The sequence below is a fragment of the Salvia hispanica genome, chromosome 4, assembly GCF_023119035.1.
Source record: "Salvia hispanica cultivar TCC Black 2014 chromosome 4, UniMelb_Shisp_WGS_1.0, whole genome shotgun sequence".
Classification (NCBI taxonomy): domain Eukaryota; kingdom Viridiplantae; phylum Streptophyta; class Magnoliopsida; order Lamiales; family Lamiaceae; genus Salvia; species Salvia hispanica.
The window spans coordinates 4,898,667-4,915,615 of record NC_062968.1 but is presented as its reverse complement, the minus strand read 5'-3'; the positions used below and the strand labels follow the sequence as shown (position 1 = coordinate 4,915,615).

General features: G+C 36.2%; 2 protein-coding genes across 5 annotated transcripts; one reads left to right on the top strand and one right to left on the bottom strand.

The window, feature by feature from the left end:
* Positions 1-8,041: 8,041 nt before the first annotated feature.
* On the bottom strand, positions 8,042-8,754 carry LOC125220217. The gene is made up of 2 exons (XM_048122381.1): positions 8,409-8,754; positions 8,042-8,055 (listed from the first exon to the last, which is right to left on the bottom strand). The coding sequence occupies exons 1-2, from the start codon at positions 8,752-8,754 to the stop codon at positions 8,042-8,044; spliced, it is 360 nt and encodes a 119-aa protein (XP_047978338.1).
* A 2,530-nt stretch (positions 8,755-11,284) lies between these two features.
* Positions 11,285-16,913, top strand: LOC125222756. Of its 4 annotated transcripts, none has more exons than XM_048125544.1 (8): positions 11,285-11,516; positions 11,589-12,019; positions 12,250-12,435; positions 12,712-12,819; positions 13,189-13,392; positions 13,466-15,156; positions 15,244-15,378; positions 16,331-16,913. In XM_048125544.1, the coding sequence occupies exons 1-8, from the start codon at positions 11,441-11,443 to the stop codon at positions 16,875-16,877; spliced, it is 3,378 nt and encodes a 1,125-aa protein (XP_047981501.1). In that variant the 5' UTR covers positions 11,285-11,440; the 3' UTR covers positions 16,878-16,913. The 4 variants fall into 4 exon arrangements, with proteins under 4 accessions (XP_047981501.1, XP_047981500.1, XP_047981502.1 ...); XM_048125545.1 differs by having other exon boundaries at positions 11,316-11,516; positions 13,466-13,672; positions 14,321-15,378; XM_048125543.1 differs by having other exon boundaries at positions 11,290-11,516; positions 13,466-15,378.
* The last annotated feature ends 36 nt before the right edge of the window (positions 16,914-16,949 follow it).

Here is a 16,949-nt window from a genome sequence, read left to right as displayed (position 1 = left end):
TGTATGTATTTAGAGATGTTTGTTGTAAGTAATCCTTAATGTAATAATCAAAATTTGGAATATGAAAACTTATATCTACCGTCCTATTTGGAGTAAAAATTTCATGATCCTTCCATATCAAGTTTATATACTAGTATTTTGGTGTATCTTACCAATAATTTCTTGATAAATGAAAATAAAACTAATTGCACAAAATAGACCTCCATTAATCATGGATATTAGCATTATATTACTATTATTAAATATGAAAATTGCCATCATAGAAATATAGGCGATGCAATATATAAGGCATTTATATGTATATTGACTTTTTATAAATCTTTATTAAAAATAATAGTAGTACTACTTAGGAAATTGTCACGCTATGAGTTTGTGTAGTGATTAAATTGAGGCTTCTAAATACAATTACATCTGAATGCATACTCCATTAGATAAATTGATCAACAACTAATCAGGATGCAACATCTTAGGAACTATATATGAAATGATGACAAGATTTGTAACAACGCATGATTTATTTCATGTTTTACTCATCACAGAGAAAATGAAGAATTTTATAACAACGCATGATAGCATTTTGCTTGAGGGTATCCAATCTCTCACTTACACGGCTACACACCCTACAATAAAATTACAACACAAACTTTAAAAAAAAAACAAGAAACATACACTTGAATACCATGTCCTAAACTGATATACTTCCCAAATGACTAGAAGCTTAGCTACTGCTTATTTCACCTCATCCTCATCCTTCAATCCGGCCGCTACCAGCTCTAGTGCAGGCTGGATGGTGGCCTAGTATGAGGAACTGTAGAACGAGGCAATATATGGATCTCCAGTTACCATTAGGCTGGGCAGGATCCGGTGCCACTCACTCTTGTACGGATCATTGCGAAACACCTCAATCCCATCACCAGTGTTGATAACAATAATGGCATTCTTGATAGGCCGCACATCATCTTTCAAGATATGGAGGCCAACCACCTCGTCATCTTGGAAGAGGAGGACCACCCTCCCCAGCATGACAGCATCCGTGTGGGCCCGAAGCTCGTTCACCTTTTTCTGGCAGGGGTTGACCTTGGACCTTGGTGCCGATGAAGGCTGCATCTACATGTGGTGTCTTCTGCATAGAGGGCTCCAATGCTAAGATAAATGTTTAATTAACATAGAGAAATATAATTTATTCGTGTATAAGTTGAAGCATAATAGAAAAGTGCAAACCACAAGTCCTAATTCGATTTATTAGTAGGGTGTGTTTGGGAACATGAAATTGGAGTTATGGAATTGGAATTGGAGGCTCCAATTCCAATTTCATATGTATAGAATTGGAATTAAATTATGATTCCAAAATTTCCAATTCCATGATTTGAATTCCATATCAAAAGTAGAAAATTGGAATTCCAAATAGTCATAATTAGATAGCTTCACTACCCACTACACAAATTTCACACACTACACAAATTTCACACGTTTCACATATATCACACACTACACACACTTCACATATATCACACACTACACAAATTTCACACACTTCACACATTTCACATATTTCACACACTACACACATTTCACACACTACACACATTTCACATACATCACACACTACACACACTACACACATTTCACACACTATATACACTACACAAATTTCACACATTTCACACACTACACACATTTCACACACTACACACATTTCACACACTTCACACACTACACACATTTTACACACTACACACATTTCACACATTTCATAATGTCGGAGTTGATCTGATAATCTTGGCTTTTCTAAGGACTGTTACCATGTCGGAGTTGATCTAATCCCTCAACCCCCGGAGAATTTTTGAGCTTTGTGCGGATTTTGTCTCTTCGTTGAGGTGTGTGAAATGTGTGTAGTGTGTGAAATGTGCGAAATTTGTGTAGTGTGTAAAATGTGTGAAATGTGTGGAATTTGTGTAGTGTATGAAATGTGTGTAGTGTATGAAATATGTGAAATGTGTGTTGTAACACCCCGACTTTTTATTACCCTAAGACTTAGAAAAATCGATCTATATATATATATATAAGTTTCGCGTCTAATTTTTTTTTCTATTACTTCTCGCTATGATTAATCGTCGTGAAGTATATTTTGAGTAGTGAACAAAAATAGTAATATTTCAATATAAAGTTTACTCTAATAAAAGTCCGTTTGTGAAGACCGAGTTTCAAATAAAAGTCCGTACATGAGTTCAACGTTTAAGTAAAGATTAATTAAAAATAAAATACTCTCCATGCCCTTCGGATCTTGCGCAATAGTCACGCCTTGAATCCCGATACCTACACGAATGGATAAGAAGCGTGTTAAATCAAGACGAGACGATCGACGAAATCAAATCACATCAAACACGCAAATCAAATGGCGGCTCACGTTTTCCAAACGACGGCTCGCGTCTTTTTAAGCGACAAGATGTAATATTCTTACCAATTATAGTAATTTGAAAGATTGATTAGCCAACTTGCCTCTTATGGCAAAAAGTCCATAACTCTTGGACAATACCCCTCCACCCATGAATCAAGCTTTTAACCATGGATTATCTTGCTCCCAATTCCTCTATAAATACTACCATCACTACATTAATAATTCCTTTGTTTTCACCGCACGAAGCATTTACCATCAAAGTTCTCCTTCTAATGAGAATGTAAAATCTTTCAAGCAAGGAAGTAAAGTCTCATCACCACCGTCACTTTTTAATTTCTCTTCCTTAAGGTATTCTTCCTTTTCTCCTTATAAATTCTTGTTTTCCATGGCCATTTTCATACCACATTCAAGCATGTACACTTAGAATTTTACATGCTAAATACCACCTTCTTGTATGCCGTGAACGTAGGAAAAATATTCATGCTTATGAACGAATTTCTTGAACAAACTTCCTTGAGCAAAGAGTCAAGAATCATGGATATATTTCTCTTTACCTAAGCAATCAAGAACTATGAATATTGATAAACATGGAAATAGCGTTGAGCTCGAGATATTTAAAACTTAGCTTTTAGTGAACTTAGAAGAACACCGGGCTGCCCGAACGGTGCCAATACCGTGGCTGCCGGACAGCTACCGCTGCTGCCACTCGCGGCAGCCACACACACACACACCAACGCACGCCCCACCCCCTTGCCCACGCAGCTGATGTCCACGATGCCGCTGTGACCTCGCGGTCGCTGAACGGGCACCGCTGCGTTGTCCCGAGCAGCCCAACAATGCCCCCTCTGCCCGGACAACTCGCTGCACTCTCCTCCACTCGCTCAGCGAGCTCGGTGACTGAAATTGAACCGTAGAAAGAAATGTGAGTGTGTTCCTATGTGTGTAAGAGTGTGTGCGTGTATGGGGGTGATGAAAAGAGAGAAGCCCAGATAGATAGAGAGAAAGGACGAGGGGTAGAGCACGACCGGCGTCGCTCGCCGGCGACGCCGTGGCCAACAAGAGAGGTGTGAGACGTGGGGGGGAAGAAGCAGGCGCCCCTTGTGTTCAAAAATCTGATTTTGAGCGTTTTGTTAGAGCTCCACTTTTAAATTAGATGTTGGGCCTCCCTTTGGGCCAAATAATTTAGTAAGTAGTATGATCTCTTAATTTTCTAGTATGGGCCGAAGAGTTAGAGAAAAGGTGAAACTTGTAAGTGAGAAAATGAACCCTTTTCTTTTAAAATTTTTGGGTTAATATTGCTTGATTTGTTGAAAGTTTTTAAATAATAAATCTTATAATTAATTACCTTTTCTAATTAATTAAATTTCTTGAGGTTAAGAATGTATGAACTTAATGAACTCTCTCCCAAATAATTATTTAATTACTTTAAGGTTTCTTATAAAATAGAGATCCACCTTTTTTAAATGGAATGAAGTTATCTTGATCGACCCCCGAACATAGGACGCATACTCCATGTAGGATCATTTCATATCATGCACCTTATGTATGTTCTTAAGACTAATTTAAATCATTATACTATTTCAAGAAGGGCGTGTTCGCGGAGTTTGATTTCCAAGGCCAAGCTTTTGTAGCTTTTCATTTGGAAGCTTTGAGGTGGGCTTTATATCCAACACATTAAGTGTGGATAAAATTATCAAATATATGAAATGATTTTTGTTTGATAAAATTGCACTTACCTTTTTTTTAAAAATGTTATCGTGCCATAAATTGTTTGTTTTATGATGCCTATCTGTTTGGCGATGCCAAATGAATGAATGAATCGAATTCGGCTCCAATAGGACCAAGATCCTATTCGAGTTAGTGTACACAAAGGAATGGACCGTGAGTCATCGTAAAGGTTGGCCGATCAATGTGATCGTGGAAGGTGGCCACCTTCCCGACACACAATGAACCATCAGATATGGCGGATTGATGGAATGAACTTAGCTTGATCAAGCGAACTTTATGAAAATGAACTTAGTAAGCTCGGGCCTTTAAGAAAAACCCCGTGTGTTACTGTGATGGCATGATAATAACTTTTTCTTTATATGTGTATCTTTCGGCAATGTGTTCACTGAGTACCCCGTACTCAGCCCTGCATGTATTTCTAAATGTGCAGGTTGAGCAAGTGATGAACTGGTGGCTGAGTGGAGTTGGTGGTCGTCTCATCTCTTTTGTAGGATTTTCGTGGCATGTGTCTTCATACACATGACCACATGGTTACAACTCCTTCCGCTGTGCTTTTGTTGTGGTATTTGTAGTAGATGGGTCATAGGAAAAATGATCAGTAACGAGTGATTGTGATAAACACTCTTTTAAATTCTCATGATCTTTCGTTGTCTTGTGAACATCTTGTACCTTATGAAGAAGTACTTGTGTGTCTTATTGTTGATTTCTTCGTCCCCTTTCTATCCCCTCTTCTTAATTCCCTCCCCTGGTCACGATTTACCGAGCAAGACTATCCTTAACAAGGCGCGGTCGTGACATGTGTAGTGTGTGAAATGTGTGTAGTGTGTGTAGTGTGCGAAATGTGTGAAATTTGTGTAGTGTGTGAAATGTATGGAATTTGTGTAGTGTGTGAAATGTGTGAAATTTGTGTAGTGTGTGAAATGTGTGTAGTGTGTGAAATACTCCCTCCGTTCTATAGTAATGGAGGCGTTTCTTTTCGGCACGGAGATTAAGAAAAATTGTGTTAGGTGAGTTAAATAAAGGGAGAATAAAGTGGAAAATGAAAAAGGTAGAGAGATGAAGAGAGAAAAAGTAAGAGAGAGTAAAGTAGGTGTGGAAAAATGAATTGACTTTTACTAGAAAAGAAAATGACTCTATTACTATGGAACGTAGCAAAATGACAAAATGACTCTATTACTATGGAACGGAGGGAGTATGTGAAACGTGTGTAGTGTGTGCAATGTGTGTAATGTGTGAAATGTGTGTAGTGTGTGAAATTTGTGTAGTGTGTGTAGTGTGTGAAATGTGTGAAATTTGTGTAGTGTGTGTAGTGTGTGAAATACAAATATGTTAAGTGTGTGTAGTGTGTATATTTACCAAACATCTCAATTCAATATCATATCAATTCTTCATTTTACCAAACATAGGATTTGGAATTGAATTCCATACAATTACAATTCCAATTCTACGTGTCAAACGGAGCCCTAATATAAAAAATGTGTATAAATATTAAAAATAATATAAATATAATCAATGCACATGATATGCATATTTCTTATAAATACTTTAATTATTATCGTTGAAATTAAAGTATTTATACTTTTTTAGAAATATAAATACTTTACTTTATATTATTTGAATTTATATATGAAAAATCAACACATTACCACCATGTACAAGATACTACCTCCCTCGTATTCTAAGTGACACATCTTTCTTTTCAAGAGATCTTACTCTAAATGACATAGTATTCCTAAATGTGGAAGTATTTATCTAACACTACGTAAAATCTCGTGCCGAAAAAAAGAAATGAGTGAGACGCAAGGAGTATAATTTAAATATATAATAAAAATAAAAAATTAATATCGATCATATATAACAGTATACTCCAAATTATACTATAAATGATATTTTTAGACTTAACGTAGATCACAAGTCTTCGAACCTTTAAAATTGTAACTCGACACAACATGAATTTGACTTTAGCTTTATTAGTAGTATAATATAACTAAGGATGCTATTTTTTGAAAAATTATAAGGTAAAAAATAAATTTATTTTTTATTTTTTGCAATGACCATATATAATAACTACTATTTCCAATCCCCATTAAATATCCTATATTTCCTTATTTGGATGGTCCCCAATAAATATATCATTTCACATAGCTATTGTGCAGTACTTTCTGATACTCCATTAAACACACTTGAATCTAAAACCACTATGCATTCAAAATCTTCGAGTGGCAGAAAATGGTTACCTTTTAGAAGTGCGATCACCATGGGTATGTGTTTGCAATACAGAGTTTGAGATCGTAATTGCCGTTGTCATATTGTTCCTCCTCAATCCTTTTTGCTGAGGCCACTACGGATTGACTGCATTCTTTCAACTCGATTAATTGGAGTGTTGGAATTTCTCCAATGCCGTTAGGGATTTCCTCTAGCTCGTAGCAAAACTTTAAAAAGAGGTGGCAGAGTCTAGGGAAGTTGGTCTCATCAGCTGTCCAACGCACAATATTCAAACCGTCAAGATATAGAAAATGAAGTGATGGGAACTCATCTCCATCCGCTACCTCCCACTCTTCATCACTTGTCTCCTCCTCGCTTTTAAACTCACAATCACTTATCGTGAGCACTTCCAGCTTATGTAGTGCACACAGAGCCCTCAACACTTCTGAATTTATTACACACCCCCACAAAAATAGTTTTTTGATATTACAAGGAAATATAACTTTGGATCGACAATCGGAACCGTCAGGAAACTTTATAGGGGTAGTTCTCATAAAATAGCATCTCAATATTTCGAGCTTGTGAAGATGGCAAAGATCAATTGCCATGGTTATAGATCGGAAGTCATCATCGATTGCCAATTTTTTTATATTCGAAATGCTTTTGAAGAAACCATCCCAAGTTGTTGCCTCTTTAGTTAGAGTTGTAATTGAAATCTTTTGCAGCTTCTTCATAACACTATAGTTCATTTCCTCATCTTTTAACAACTCAAATTCACGCACCTTGAGATTTCTTAACTGAGAGAGCTGCCACAACTCAGATGGCACATCAAATCGGCAATAACCAATCAAGGTTTGCAAATTCCACAATCTAGATATTCCTCTAGGTATTCTTGACATGCAGTCGAGACCTAAGAAGCATAGGTTCACAAATTCAAATATTTCAGTTGGGAACACAATAAACAACATATGCATTAAATCCAACACCCTTAGTAATCTTGATGCTGAAAAGACACCTAATGGAAGATCGTCACTCATAGAACCAATGCATATAACAGATCGAGTAAGTGACATAGACTCTTGTGAAACATTAACAACTTCCATTACAGTTGATGTGTCAAAACTCATATGGCGTGGGTTAGAGAATGTGACCTCTGGACCATTCTTCACATATAGAAACTTGTCTTCACCAGATTTCTTAATGCACATATCCCTCGACATATCATGCATGTGGTAACCCTTTGGTTTTCTACACTTGTTGTATTCTTTAACCATTAATAGATTTCTATCTACTAGAGACTTAAGCCAATCCTCTGCCTCTTCCTCCAAACTTCTTTCCCCATTTGATTTTACAAATCCTTCAGCCAGCAATAAACGTACGAGATTGGAGCCTCTAATCTCGTAGTCTTCAGGGAAAGCTCCAATATATAAAAAACACAGTTTCAATTTGGCAAGTGATTATAACTTAAAAGACAATATACTAGAGCATTGCTCGTTTGATACAGCAATTGCTGCTATAACATTGTTCCCAAGTTTTTTCCAAACATCTTTTGATCTTTCGATCTTAGATAGTAGCCCTCCAATCACACTGATAGCTAGAGGAAGCCCACCGCAATCGCTGGCAATCTTTCGACCAATATCTTGCAACACAAGAGGACAATTCTCTTCTCCAAACGCAAGCCGGTGGAGTAGATTCCAACTTTAAGACTCGCTAAGCAATTTCACCTGATGTGAACTCAAAGAGTCAGCATAGTTCGCCATAGCAGATTCCCTAGTGGTGATCACAATGCGACTCCCGTTGTTGTTGTCCGGGAAGTACATCCTTATCTCATCCCAGAAAATCGTGCTCCATATAACGTCTAATACAATCAAGTACTTTCTACTGAACAAACTCTTATGTAACATAACTTTTAACTTATCATTATTTTGATCACATTCTTGTCCAGTTATGCAACGAAGAAGGCTTAAGATAATTTGTTGCATATTGTAATCTTGTGAGATAGTGGCCCAAGCACGATAATCAAAGTGATAAGCAATCAATGTATCTTCATAAAGTTGTCGAGCAAGAGTGGTTTTACCTACTCCACCCATACCAACGATGGGGATAATCTCCAGCTTTGTCTGCATGCTGGTCAGCCGTTCCCTCAGTTGCATCATATCAGCATCAATTCCCACAACAACACTCGAACTCGATGGAAGCATCAGATCAGCATCAATTCCCACGACAACATTCGAACTAGATGGAATGTTATCCTCCATCTCCACGAGCTTCACTTGTTCAATAGCATAATCAAGTTCTTGAAGCTTCTTCTTATCCTCCACTTGCTCCATAACAGAGTCAAGTTCTCGTATTACTTCCTGCAAATCTGGTGTTGACAAAGTGAATCTCACGCAATTAGATCCGGAAAGCATTTGATCAACCATGTGGGATTCAAGAATGTCTTCTGCTTGGTGTGCTACTTCTCTGATTTGGCTCTCCAAACTGTCTATTTTGGTGAGTGAAGATTTATCAAGGATTTGTTGCAGAGAAGTAGCAGCAACTGCTCAAATAAAATGAACACAAGAAATGATAAATCCCTTTTCCTTTGCAACTTGTGAATTGTGAGGTTAAATGACTGCGCAAACTGTGATAAGGCCACACAAATACTGATATACATTATAATCTGAAATATGATGCTCGGTCAGATTTTTAGAAATGCAATTCGTACATAATTAAATTTATTAATTAAAACAAAATTAAACCTAAATGTAATCTTTGTCATCATAGTTTCCATATGCGTAATAATCCCTCACAAAATTCTTGAAAAGGGTCATCCACCTATTGTTTCCACAATTGGTCAACTTTTTTTGCCCTAATTAAATAAACTAATAGAGTATATTAAAAATATTTACTAGATTTGGTTTTAGAATTGTGACTTTTTAAAATATGAGTATTTATTTGTAGGAAATATTTATATATGAAAAAATTTAAGAGATCCGATTAAGATTTTATTTCTTTATTTTTTTATTTATATATACAATAAATTTAAGAGATCTGATTAAGATTTTATTTCTTTACTTTTTTTTTATCTATATATACAATAATATAGTGTACTTTAATAACTAATTTTTTTACCTTTTGTTCCAATAAAAAAGGTAAATATACCTTCTCAAATGACCTTTCCTTTGGAGAATGAAATTTTATAAATATGGTAGTTATTTCTCTTTACCTCTTCATATACCTTCTTTCTTGGAGATGCTCTAACTCATTCTATTAAGATTTCATTTAAAGCTAGTATGTACAAGTCCTATTCCACTAAGTCTTTTTCATTCATTTTTCTTAACATTTCTTAAAACCTGTGTTACCAAGAAATGAGACTCCTAGCAGACGGAGAGAATATCTTTTAGTAGATGACTATAAATTTTTTTTCTCAGGTTTATATTATATTTAGTGTTGTACCACAATAGTAATGTTAGTTCTTTTAGATAAGAAACACTTTGAGATTAACACGACAATCTTTAGCCAAAGCTATAATATTATCTCATGATTTCATTTCATCCTACATCAACGCAAGTAACAATCTTTCCCCACCAACATATCCATTTCTCAAGGAGAACTCCACGTCTCCACCAATGGCGGCAATTGCAAGTGGCAAACCAAAATACTAGGACCTATCCCACATGACTTGATGCGTTTCTTTTCGGCATAAGATTTAAGAAAATTATGTTTAGTGAGTTAAATAAAGTAGATGAGAGAATAAAATAAGAGAAAGAAGAGAGAATAAAGTAAAAGAAATAATAAAGTAGGTGAGATTAATTGTTCTGATTTTAACAAAAAAAAGACATGACTCAAGTAACCCAAATGAAATACGACTCAAGTAACTTGGGACAACCCAAATGAAATACGACTCAAGTAACTTGGGACGGAGGGAGTATGTCTTCCATGTTTTATTAATACATCAAGGCAAGGGTAATCCTCCGAACCGCCTGGGGTCCTTCTCTACAACAATATCCAGTTATGTAGAAGAAGCTTTGAGATCAAAGCATTAGTGAGATGCAATGAGAAAGGAAATGGGGGCATTGGCTCGGAATAGTACTTTGGAAAAGTGCCAGCAGCTAGAAGGACAATACCATCTTTTATACGTGGGTCTTCACCATGAAATAGAGATTCGAATGGATCGATTGAGAGACATAAGGCCATATTGGTTGCGAAATGATACACAGATGAGACAAATAATTTCGTTTACTATTTTAATAAACAAATATTTATGTAGTTTATCTAAATTTTAATAATAGGAGTAATAAATACTACAAAATATTATATACTAATATTGATAAAATTTTATTTTAAAACTTGCTATTTATTTTTAAAAAATATCTTTTGATTTATTATTTCTTTAGCTACATTAATTTCATCGTTGAATTTTCTAATTAAATATCGTTAAAATAATTATAGAAATAATATTGTGGGATTTCCGATTATCGACAAAAGTTATGAACTGATAGAAAAAAGGAAGTTATATAGTTGATTTACACACTAACTTGATTTGGTGTCGTGACGCTTAGTTGTTTATTGATACTAATAGTTATTACTGTCCGTTTGTTCGATATTGACTGCTCTTTCGAAGTCACCATTGTTTCTAACCATATAAACCATGCATTTATATCACTTATCTAAATGTTTCAATCTCATTATTTGTATAATCTCATAGTCCTTAAAAATACTCATAACCGTTAAAAAGTGGCTTGGGCTCCATATCAAAATCTCGATTCAGTCGATGTATTCGATCGTCTCAGTGACGAATCCAGAATTTGAAAACGGAGGGAGCGGAATATATATTACTAACTTGATTTATGACACTCATGACTATTTTTTTTAGCTTTCAGGGCGACAATCGAAGGGAAACTGAGAAGACGGTCATGACAATTTTAGGTCTAGATAAGGAGAAATTAGTCGTACGGAGGGGGCGGTCGCCACCGGTCTCAAGCGCCAATAACCCTAGATTTGATGATTTAAACGGTGGCGCCCCACCTCGCATATCCCGTTTATAAATGATGGTTTATGAAAGCCAGAAACATTTGGCCACCATTTTATCATATGATTAGCGTTCATCACTAATTCAAAATCACAATGGAGCGAACCCCAGCAGCTTGTGCTATGGACTGGAGCATTCAGCTCCAAAAAGACCTTCGTTCAGATATACCAGGTAACTCCTCCCACTTCACATACATTTCTAAATTAATTCTCTGCAAAAATTGATTCATTTCATATGGTTTAGGTAAACCTATTGCTGCCCTAGAAGAAATCGGCAGGCGACTTCAGCGGTGGAACAAGGAGCCAAAACTGACGATTGCAGAGCACACGATGTTCGGCTTAATCCCGGAGGAGGATAAGCTGTTCCTCAATGCAATTTTACTGTGTCTGGCCGATGCGTTTAGTTCAGGGGACAAACAAACTAAAAAATGTGTAGTTAGAATTTTTATGAAAATTAAGAAGGGAAATAGAGGTGCTGAGGGTATTTTTAGCAATGAAATGTTTGAGAATCAATTGGAGTTGGTGAGGAGAGTGAAGGAAGTGTTTGATGAAGGGGATACTGAGGAAAGAGCACTCTCTTTGCGGCTGTTTGGTTGCTGGGCTTATTTAGCAAAGGGTTGTCCGGATGTGCGGTATGTTGTGCTGTCAAGTTTGGTTAGTGGTGATGTTCTTGAGGTATGCTATGAAGCATTATGTATTATCTAAGGGACTTTAGCTTTCATGTGCAGTAGTAACAGTTTAGTTCTGTATGTAGGAACTTCCCGTTTATTGATTTTGTTTGTAAAATAATTCCTAGTTTTTATTGCTCATTTAATGTAGATTGTGGCTGATAATGTTACAAAAAATTGTTCCTGTTTAGCTTTATTTTTTCTATGGTTTACAAAACTTTTTGCTGCTTTCTGCAGGTGAAGGCTGCTTATTTTGCTGCAGGTTGCTTGTCTGAGATGTCAGATGACTTTGCAATTGTTTTCTTGGAGATGCTTAGGTCAACAGTCTCGTCACAGGAGAGTTCAGAAGACATAAAGTTAGCTGCAGGACGTGCATTCGCCAAACTGTGGTGCTCGTTTTCAATTGCAGAGAATGCGTACAAGGTTCAACATCTTCCCTTCTCTATTAGATGCATTAGTTGTTCTTTATGCTGTGATGTGGATTTTTTTCTCTCACATATCTAAGCATGTTGTGGCCAACTAAAACATAAAATAACTAAGAAACAAGTGAGAAATCCTATGTGGAGCTATTTACTTTTTGGTTTACATGAGCATAACTACGTACAGTTGTGCATGTTTTTAAGATATTATGTGTTTGTATATAGAGCTCACTTTTATATTGCAGTGCAAGTTTGCAACTTCTAAATATACTTCTTATAGTTAGGTTTGAAGCTTCTCATGGATTCTTTGGAAGATGACTTCTCAGCTACCATGCTAATTTCACTTTCCAAAATTGCTTCTCGGTGGATGCTTCTAATTCCTACCCAGGTGCCTTTTTCAGATGAATTGAATGTATCTTATCAATTACTTGCCTAAGGTTTTTCATTTTTATAATTTTTTGAATATCTGGATGTCAATTTCTATTTTTTCTTCCTTTCACAACCTATGAATGAATTCAAACTTGTCTTCAAGAAAAGAAACTAAGCTCAATGTACAGAAATGATTTATTTTCATAATTTATGATCTATGGAGGGGGGATATCAATATTCAATCATACCCAACTCAATGTACGGGCAGGATTTATTCAACCGGTTGTACAAATTTGATATACAATAACACTGTTAGTCAATAAACTGATTGGCTTCCATATATTAGTATCTTGCATTTGAGTTCGTAATTTCTTATTTCTTGTTGTAGATAGAATTGCTTACACTGTTTCAAAGTGAAGATAGATCTTTGCGCATGCAAGTGACATCTTTGAGATGCTTCCGCTTTTTATTAGCAAGAGAAGTTTGTATGTTTCCTTCAAATACAAGCACAGTCCATAGGGTATTCGGCATCCTACACAGATCTGAACTTCAACCGACACTGCAGCTTGAATCTCTAAGACTTTTATATAAGGTATGGTTTGCTTCATTACTAAAGCATGGCCTCAGTATATTCATAGAGTCCCTCACATTATCATATTTTGCAGATCCTTCTGATCAATTTACCCATTATTCCGTGCATGGAGATTCCGGAGCTTTTCCAGAAGCTGTTTGTAGTTGTTAAAAATATGCTAAAATCATCTGTGCAATCAAACAGAGTTTTTGCTGTTAATGTTCTAGCAGTTCTTTCGGGAAAAGTTTTGGGAAGACAAGATACGTGGTCAGGTGGATCAGGTTGTACTTTGGCATCCCAGGTGATCTCTTTCATCCTAGATCAAGTCATATCCCTCGTGACACCATTTGGTAATAGTATGGCTGACTTTGCTGTGGAGTTTGAGGTTAAAAGCTTGCTGAAAACTTTATTCAACTTGATTGAGAATTGCCCAAAGCTTCATTGCCTAGTACTCAATAGTGCATGTTTATTTGTATGTAATTTGATGAAGATGATCGACAGAGAAAGAGGATCAGAGAAAACAGTCTTGTCAAATCCCCATATGACAGTGTATGTGAGCAATGGCAAAACACTGGTTGTATCAAATATCATTCTCACTATGTCAAAAATCATGGCTTTTTGTTTGGAAAACCTTGAATACACAAATACTGAAACCAGCCACACCTTGGATTTGGATGCATTGAAACTTCAAGTAGAAATTGTATGCCATTGTAGCTATATAGGTAGCTACACTAGGCTGATGAACTTTCTATTATTGCACTTACATTCTGCCTTTATCTGCATGAAGAATTTGACAGAGGACTTGTTGTCACCTTGTAAGAGTTCTAGTTTGTCCTGTGCTTCTTCCATTCTTGAGTTTGATAAATCTACCTTGTGTTGTGCAAATGAGATTTTAGAAGGAAATAATTACTGGTATGCTTATAAGGCTGGAAAAAATGCTGCCTGTCAGGGTGCATGGTCCACAGCTGCTTTCATATTTGAGGAGCTTATGAAAGCAGTTAAATCTCCTTCCTGTTGCAGTTGGTTAAAATCTCTGTCTTGGTTCTCTACCTCAGAAAAAACGATTCAGCTGTTCTTTTTATCTGGCCAAGGCACATGTATCATCCCAGGTGGTAGTGGTTTACGTGAAATGGGTGTCAGTGCATTGAGTACCGGAAGTTACAAGTATAGGGAAATTCTTCTTAATGGCCGTGATGAAATTCTTTCTGCTGAAGAAATTCTTTCTGCTGAAGAAATTCTTCGAGCCCCTGATATGGGCCATATATTCAGTTTCCAAAGATGGTTTTTGACCCTTAGAGCAAAGGTTTTGAAAAAAGTTGCTGATATGATGCAGCTACTTGATTCTGTTTCATTTATCCTGGGTGGCACTGGGTGTGGAGTGTTACATAGAGGTACTCTTCTTTCGCCCACAACTTCTTTGAAACTTGGCTCCTTCATTAACTCTATTATGGAGGCATCATGCTACATGAAGAAATTAGCTGAAGAATATGATATGCTTTTGACATCTTTCATGGGTATGGACAGACAAAGTGTAATGAGTGTTTCAACACTTGCATTGAATTGCTCAGTTATGGCCTTTACTGCTGGTTTTGCTTTTCTAGTTCCAGACTGGTGTTCTTCTGAAATTTATAAAGTTTCTGAATCTAGATACCTAGATGAGACTTTGCATGCCTTGCTCATTGAAGATCTTCTTGGGCGATTTAAGCATATAGGTCGCAAGACTAGGGAAAATCTCCTATTCCTTCTGAAGCCCTTTCGCAACTGTAACAGGTGTTCTTCATCAAGGTTTATTACTCAAACTTGCTCTTATGAGACAGTAATCTTACACAAGCTTTGTGAGTATTCTGTTCGGGAGATTTTTAACTTGTTCAGTGAGGCAGCCAGGAGGGAACGAGATGCTGATGCGTTGCATCAAATTATTAGTAGGGGTACAGAAGTGCTAAGGAATGTTATCTCAAATTTGATGTTAGTTCCTTTCCACACTCCTCATCACTTCTTTAAAGTGAGGTATGTATAATGGATCTTTTCTAATTGGTTCTCAAGATATTCTTTTTCCTATACTTTCTTATTTTTATTATGAACTACTATTAATTTAGTAATAGGGATAATCCATTTAAATCACGAAGTTTGATCAAATTCGGGTCACTCTGATAACGTTTGAAAACATCAAATCAAATCCCAGAGTTACATACCTTCTCAATAGTCTATCCAAAACAGTGCCTTTAAATAATGTTTGAAATGATGTTGTTTCATCAAAATAATTAATTTTTTCTTTCTTTTCATTTCCTTTATTTTCCCAATTTAATTAGCAACGCCGTTTTGAGCATCACCAAAGATGTTTTGTAAATGGATGAGACAATTGAGTAAATTTGAAACTTCATAATTTATTTTGTTTTCAAACTGGCCAGAATTTGACCAACCTACGTGATTTAAATGACTATTATCCCTTCTTAAATAACATGTCTTTAGAGCCATCAAGCACCAGAAATACCCACTTATACATGCTAAAAATGACATGTTGGAAGTTGGGGTAGTAAATAATTGGCTTCAAATCCTTTTCTTTTTGCTGATTTCAGTCTCTTATGGCAAGCATTTTCTAACTGTAATGGCTAATTATCGTCAAAACTGGGAGAATTTTGCAGCCTGTGCATGATGAATATGCAATTTCCATCATATTTCTTGATTAATGTTTTCTCTGAGCTGCTTTGAAGATTACTTGACCTCTTTAATCCTCAAATCTCAAAACCTTGGGTTGAATGACTTTCTTGATTTACCCTTTATCTTTAACATGCATTGTCGATTCTTTTCTAGTTTCCTGGATTTGAAACACTTTTGTTATGTTGAGGCTTGTGACAATATTGAAACACTCTCTTTCTGCATTCCAGTGACTGACTTGTGTATTTCATTTGGTATTTTACTATCTCATATTTTCTTAAATGAATGTTGATGCACCTTTCAGGTCTGCTGTTTCCTCTGAGCTCTTTGTCATGAATGAAGATGGGCAAGTTTTAGATGGATCGTCCATTTTGTTAGGGTCCTCTCTCTCTCTGAATTTGAGCTTTCAAATGAAAAACATGACAACTGGTCTGCCAAGTCCATCAAACAAAGTGTACTGCATTCTTGGTTGTAAACCCCACTCTTTGGTAACAACTAGTATTGGAGATTTTAAATGGCAATCCCAATTGAGGAAGGAGGAAGATGAGATGGATAATACAATGGAGTTGAATAAGAAGCTGTTCAGATATGTCACTGGCTCTGTGGAGACCGAAGGACACTGCAGAAGACGAGACAATGATCGTTTTATGGTAACTGAATATGTTCGTTTTGAACTTAATGAGCGTGGCCAAGGTTTCTCTACTTGCTTTCTCGATATCTCTATTTTACCTGTAGGAGCTTACGAAATCATATCGCATAGTGGCTACGTTGACAGTGAAGGTTCTTACCGGAGCCTCCTTTCTGTGAATGCTGGCCCATCAATTATTGTTAAGGTTGTAAAGACTGTGTAATGAGTTTTGGTAAAAGATGTTATTCTGCTCTTCACTTGTCTGTGCATTATGTCGAAAAGACTAATTTTACAG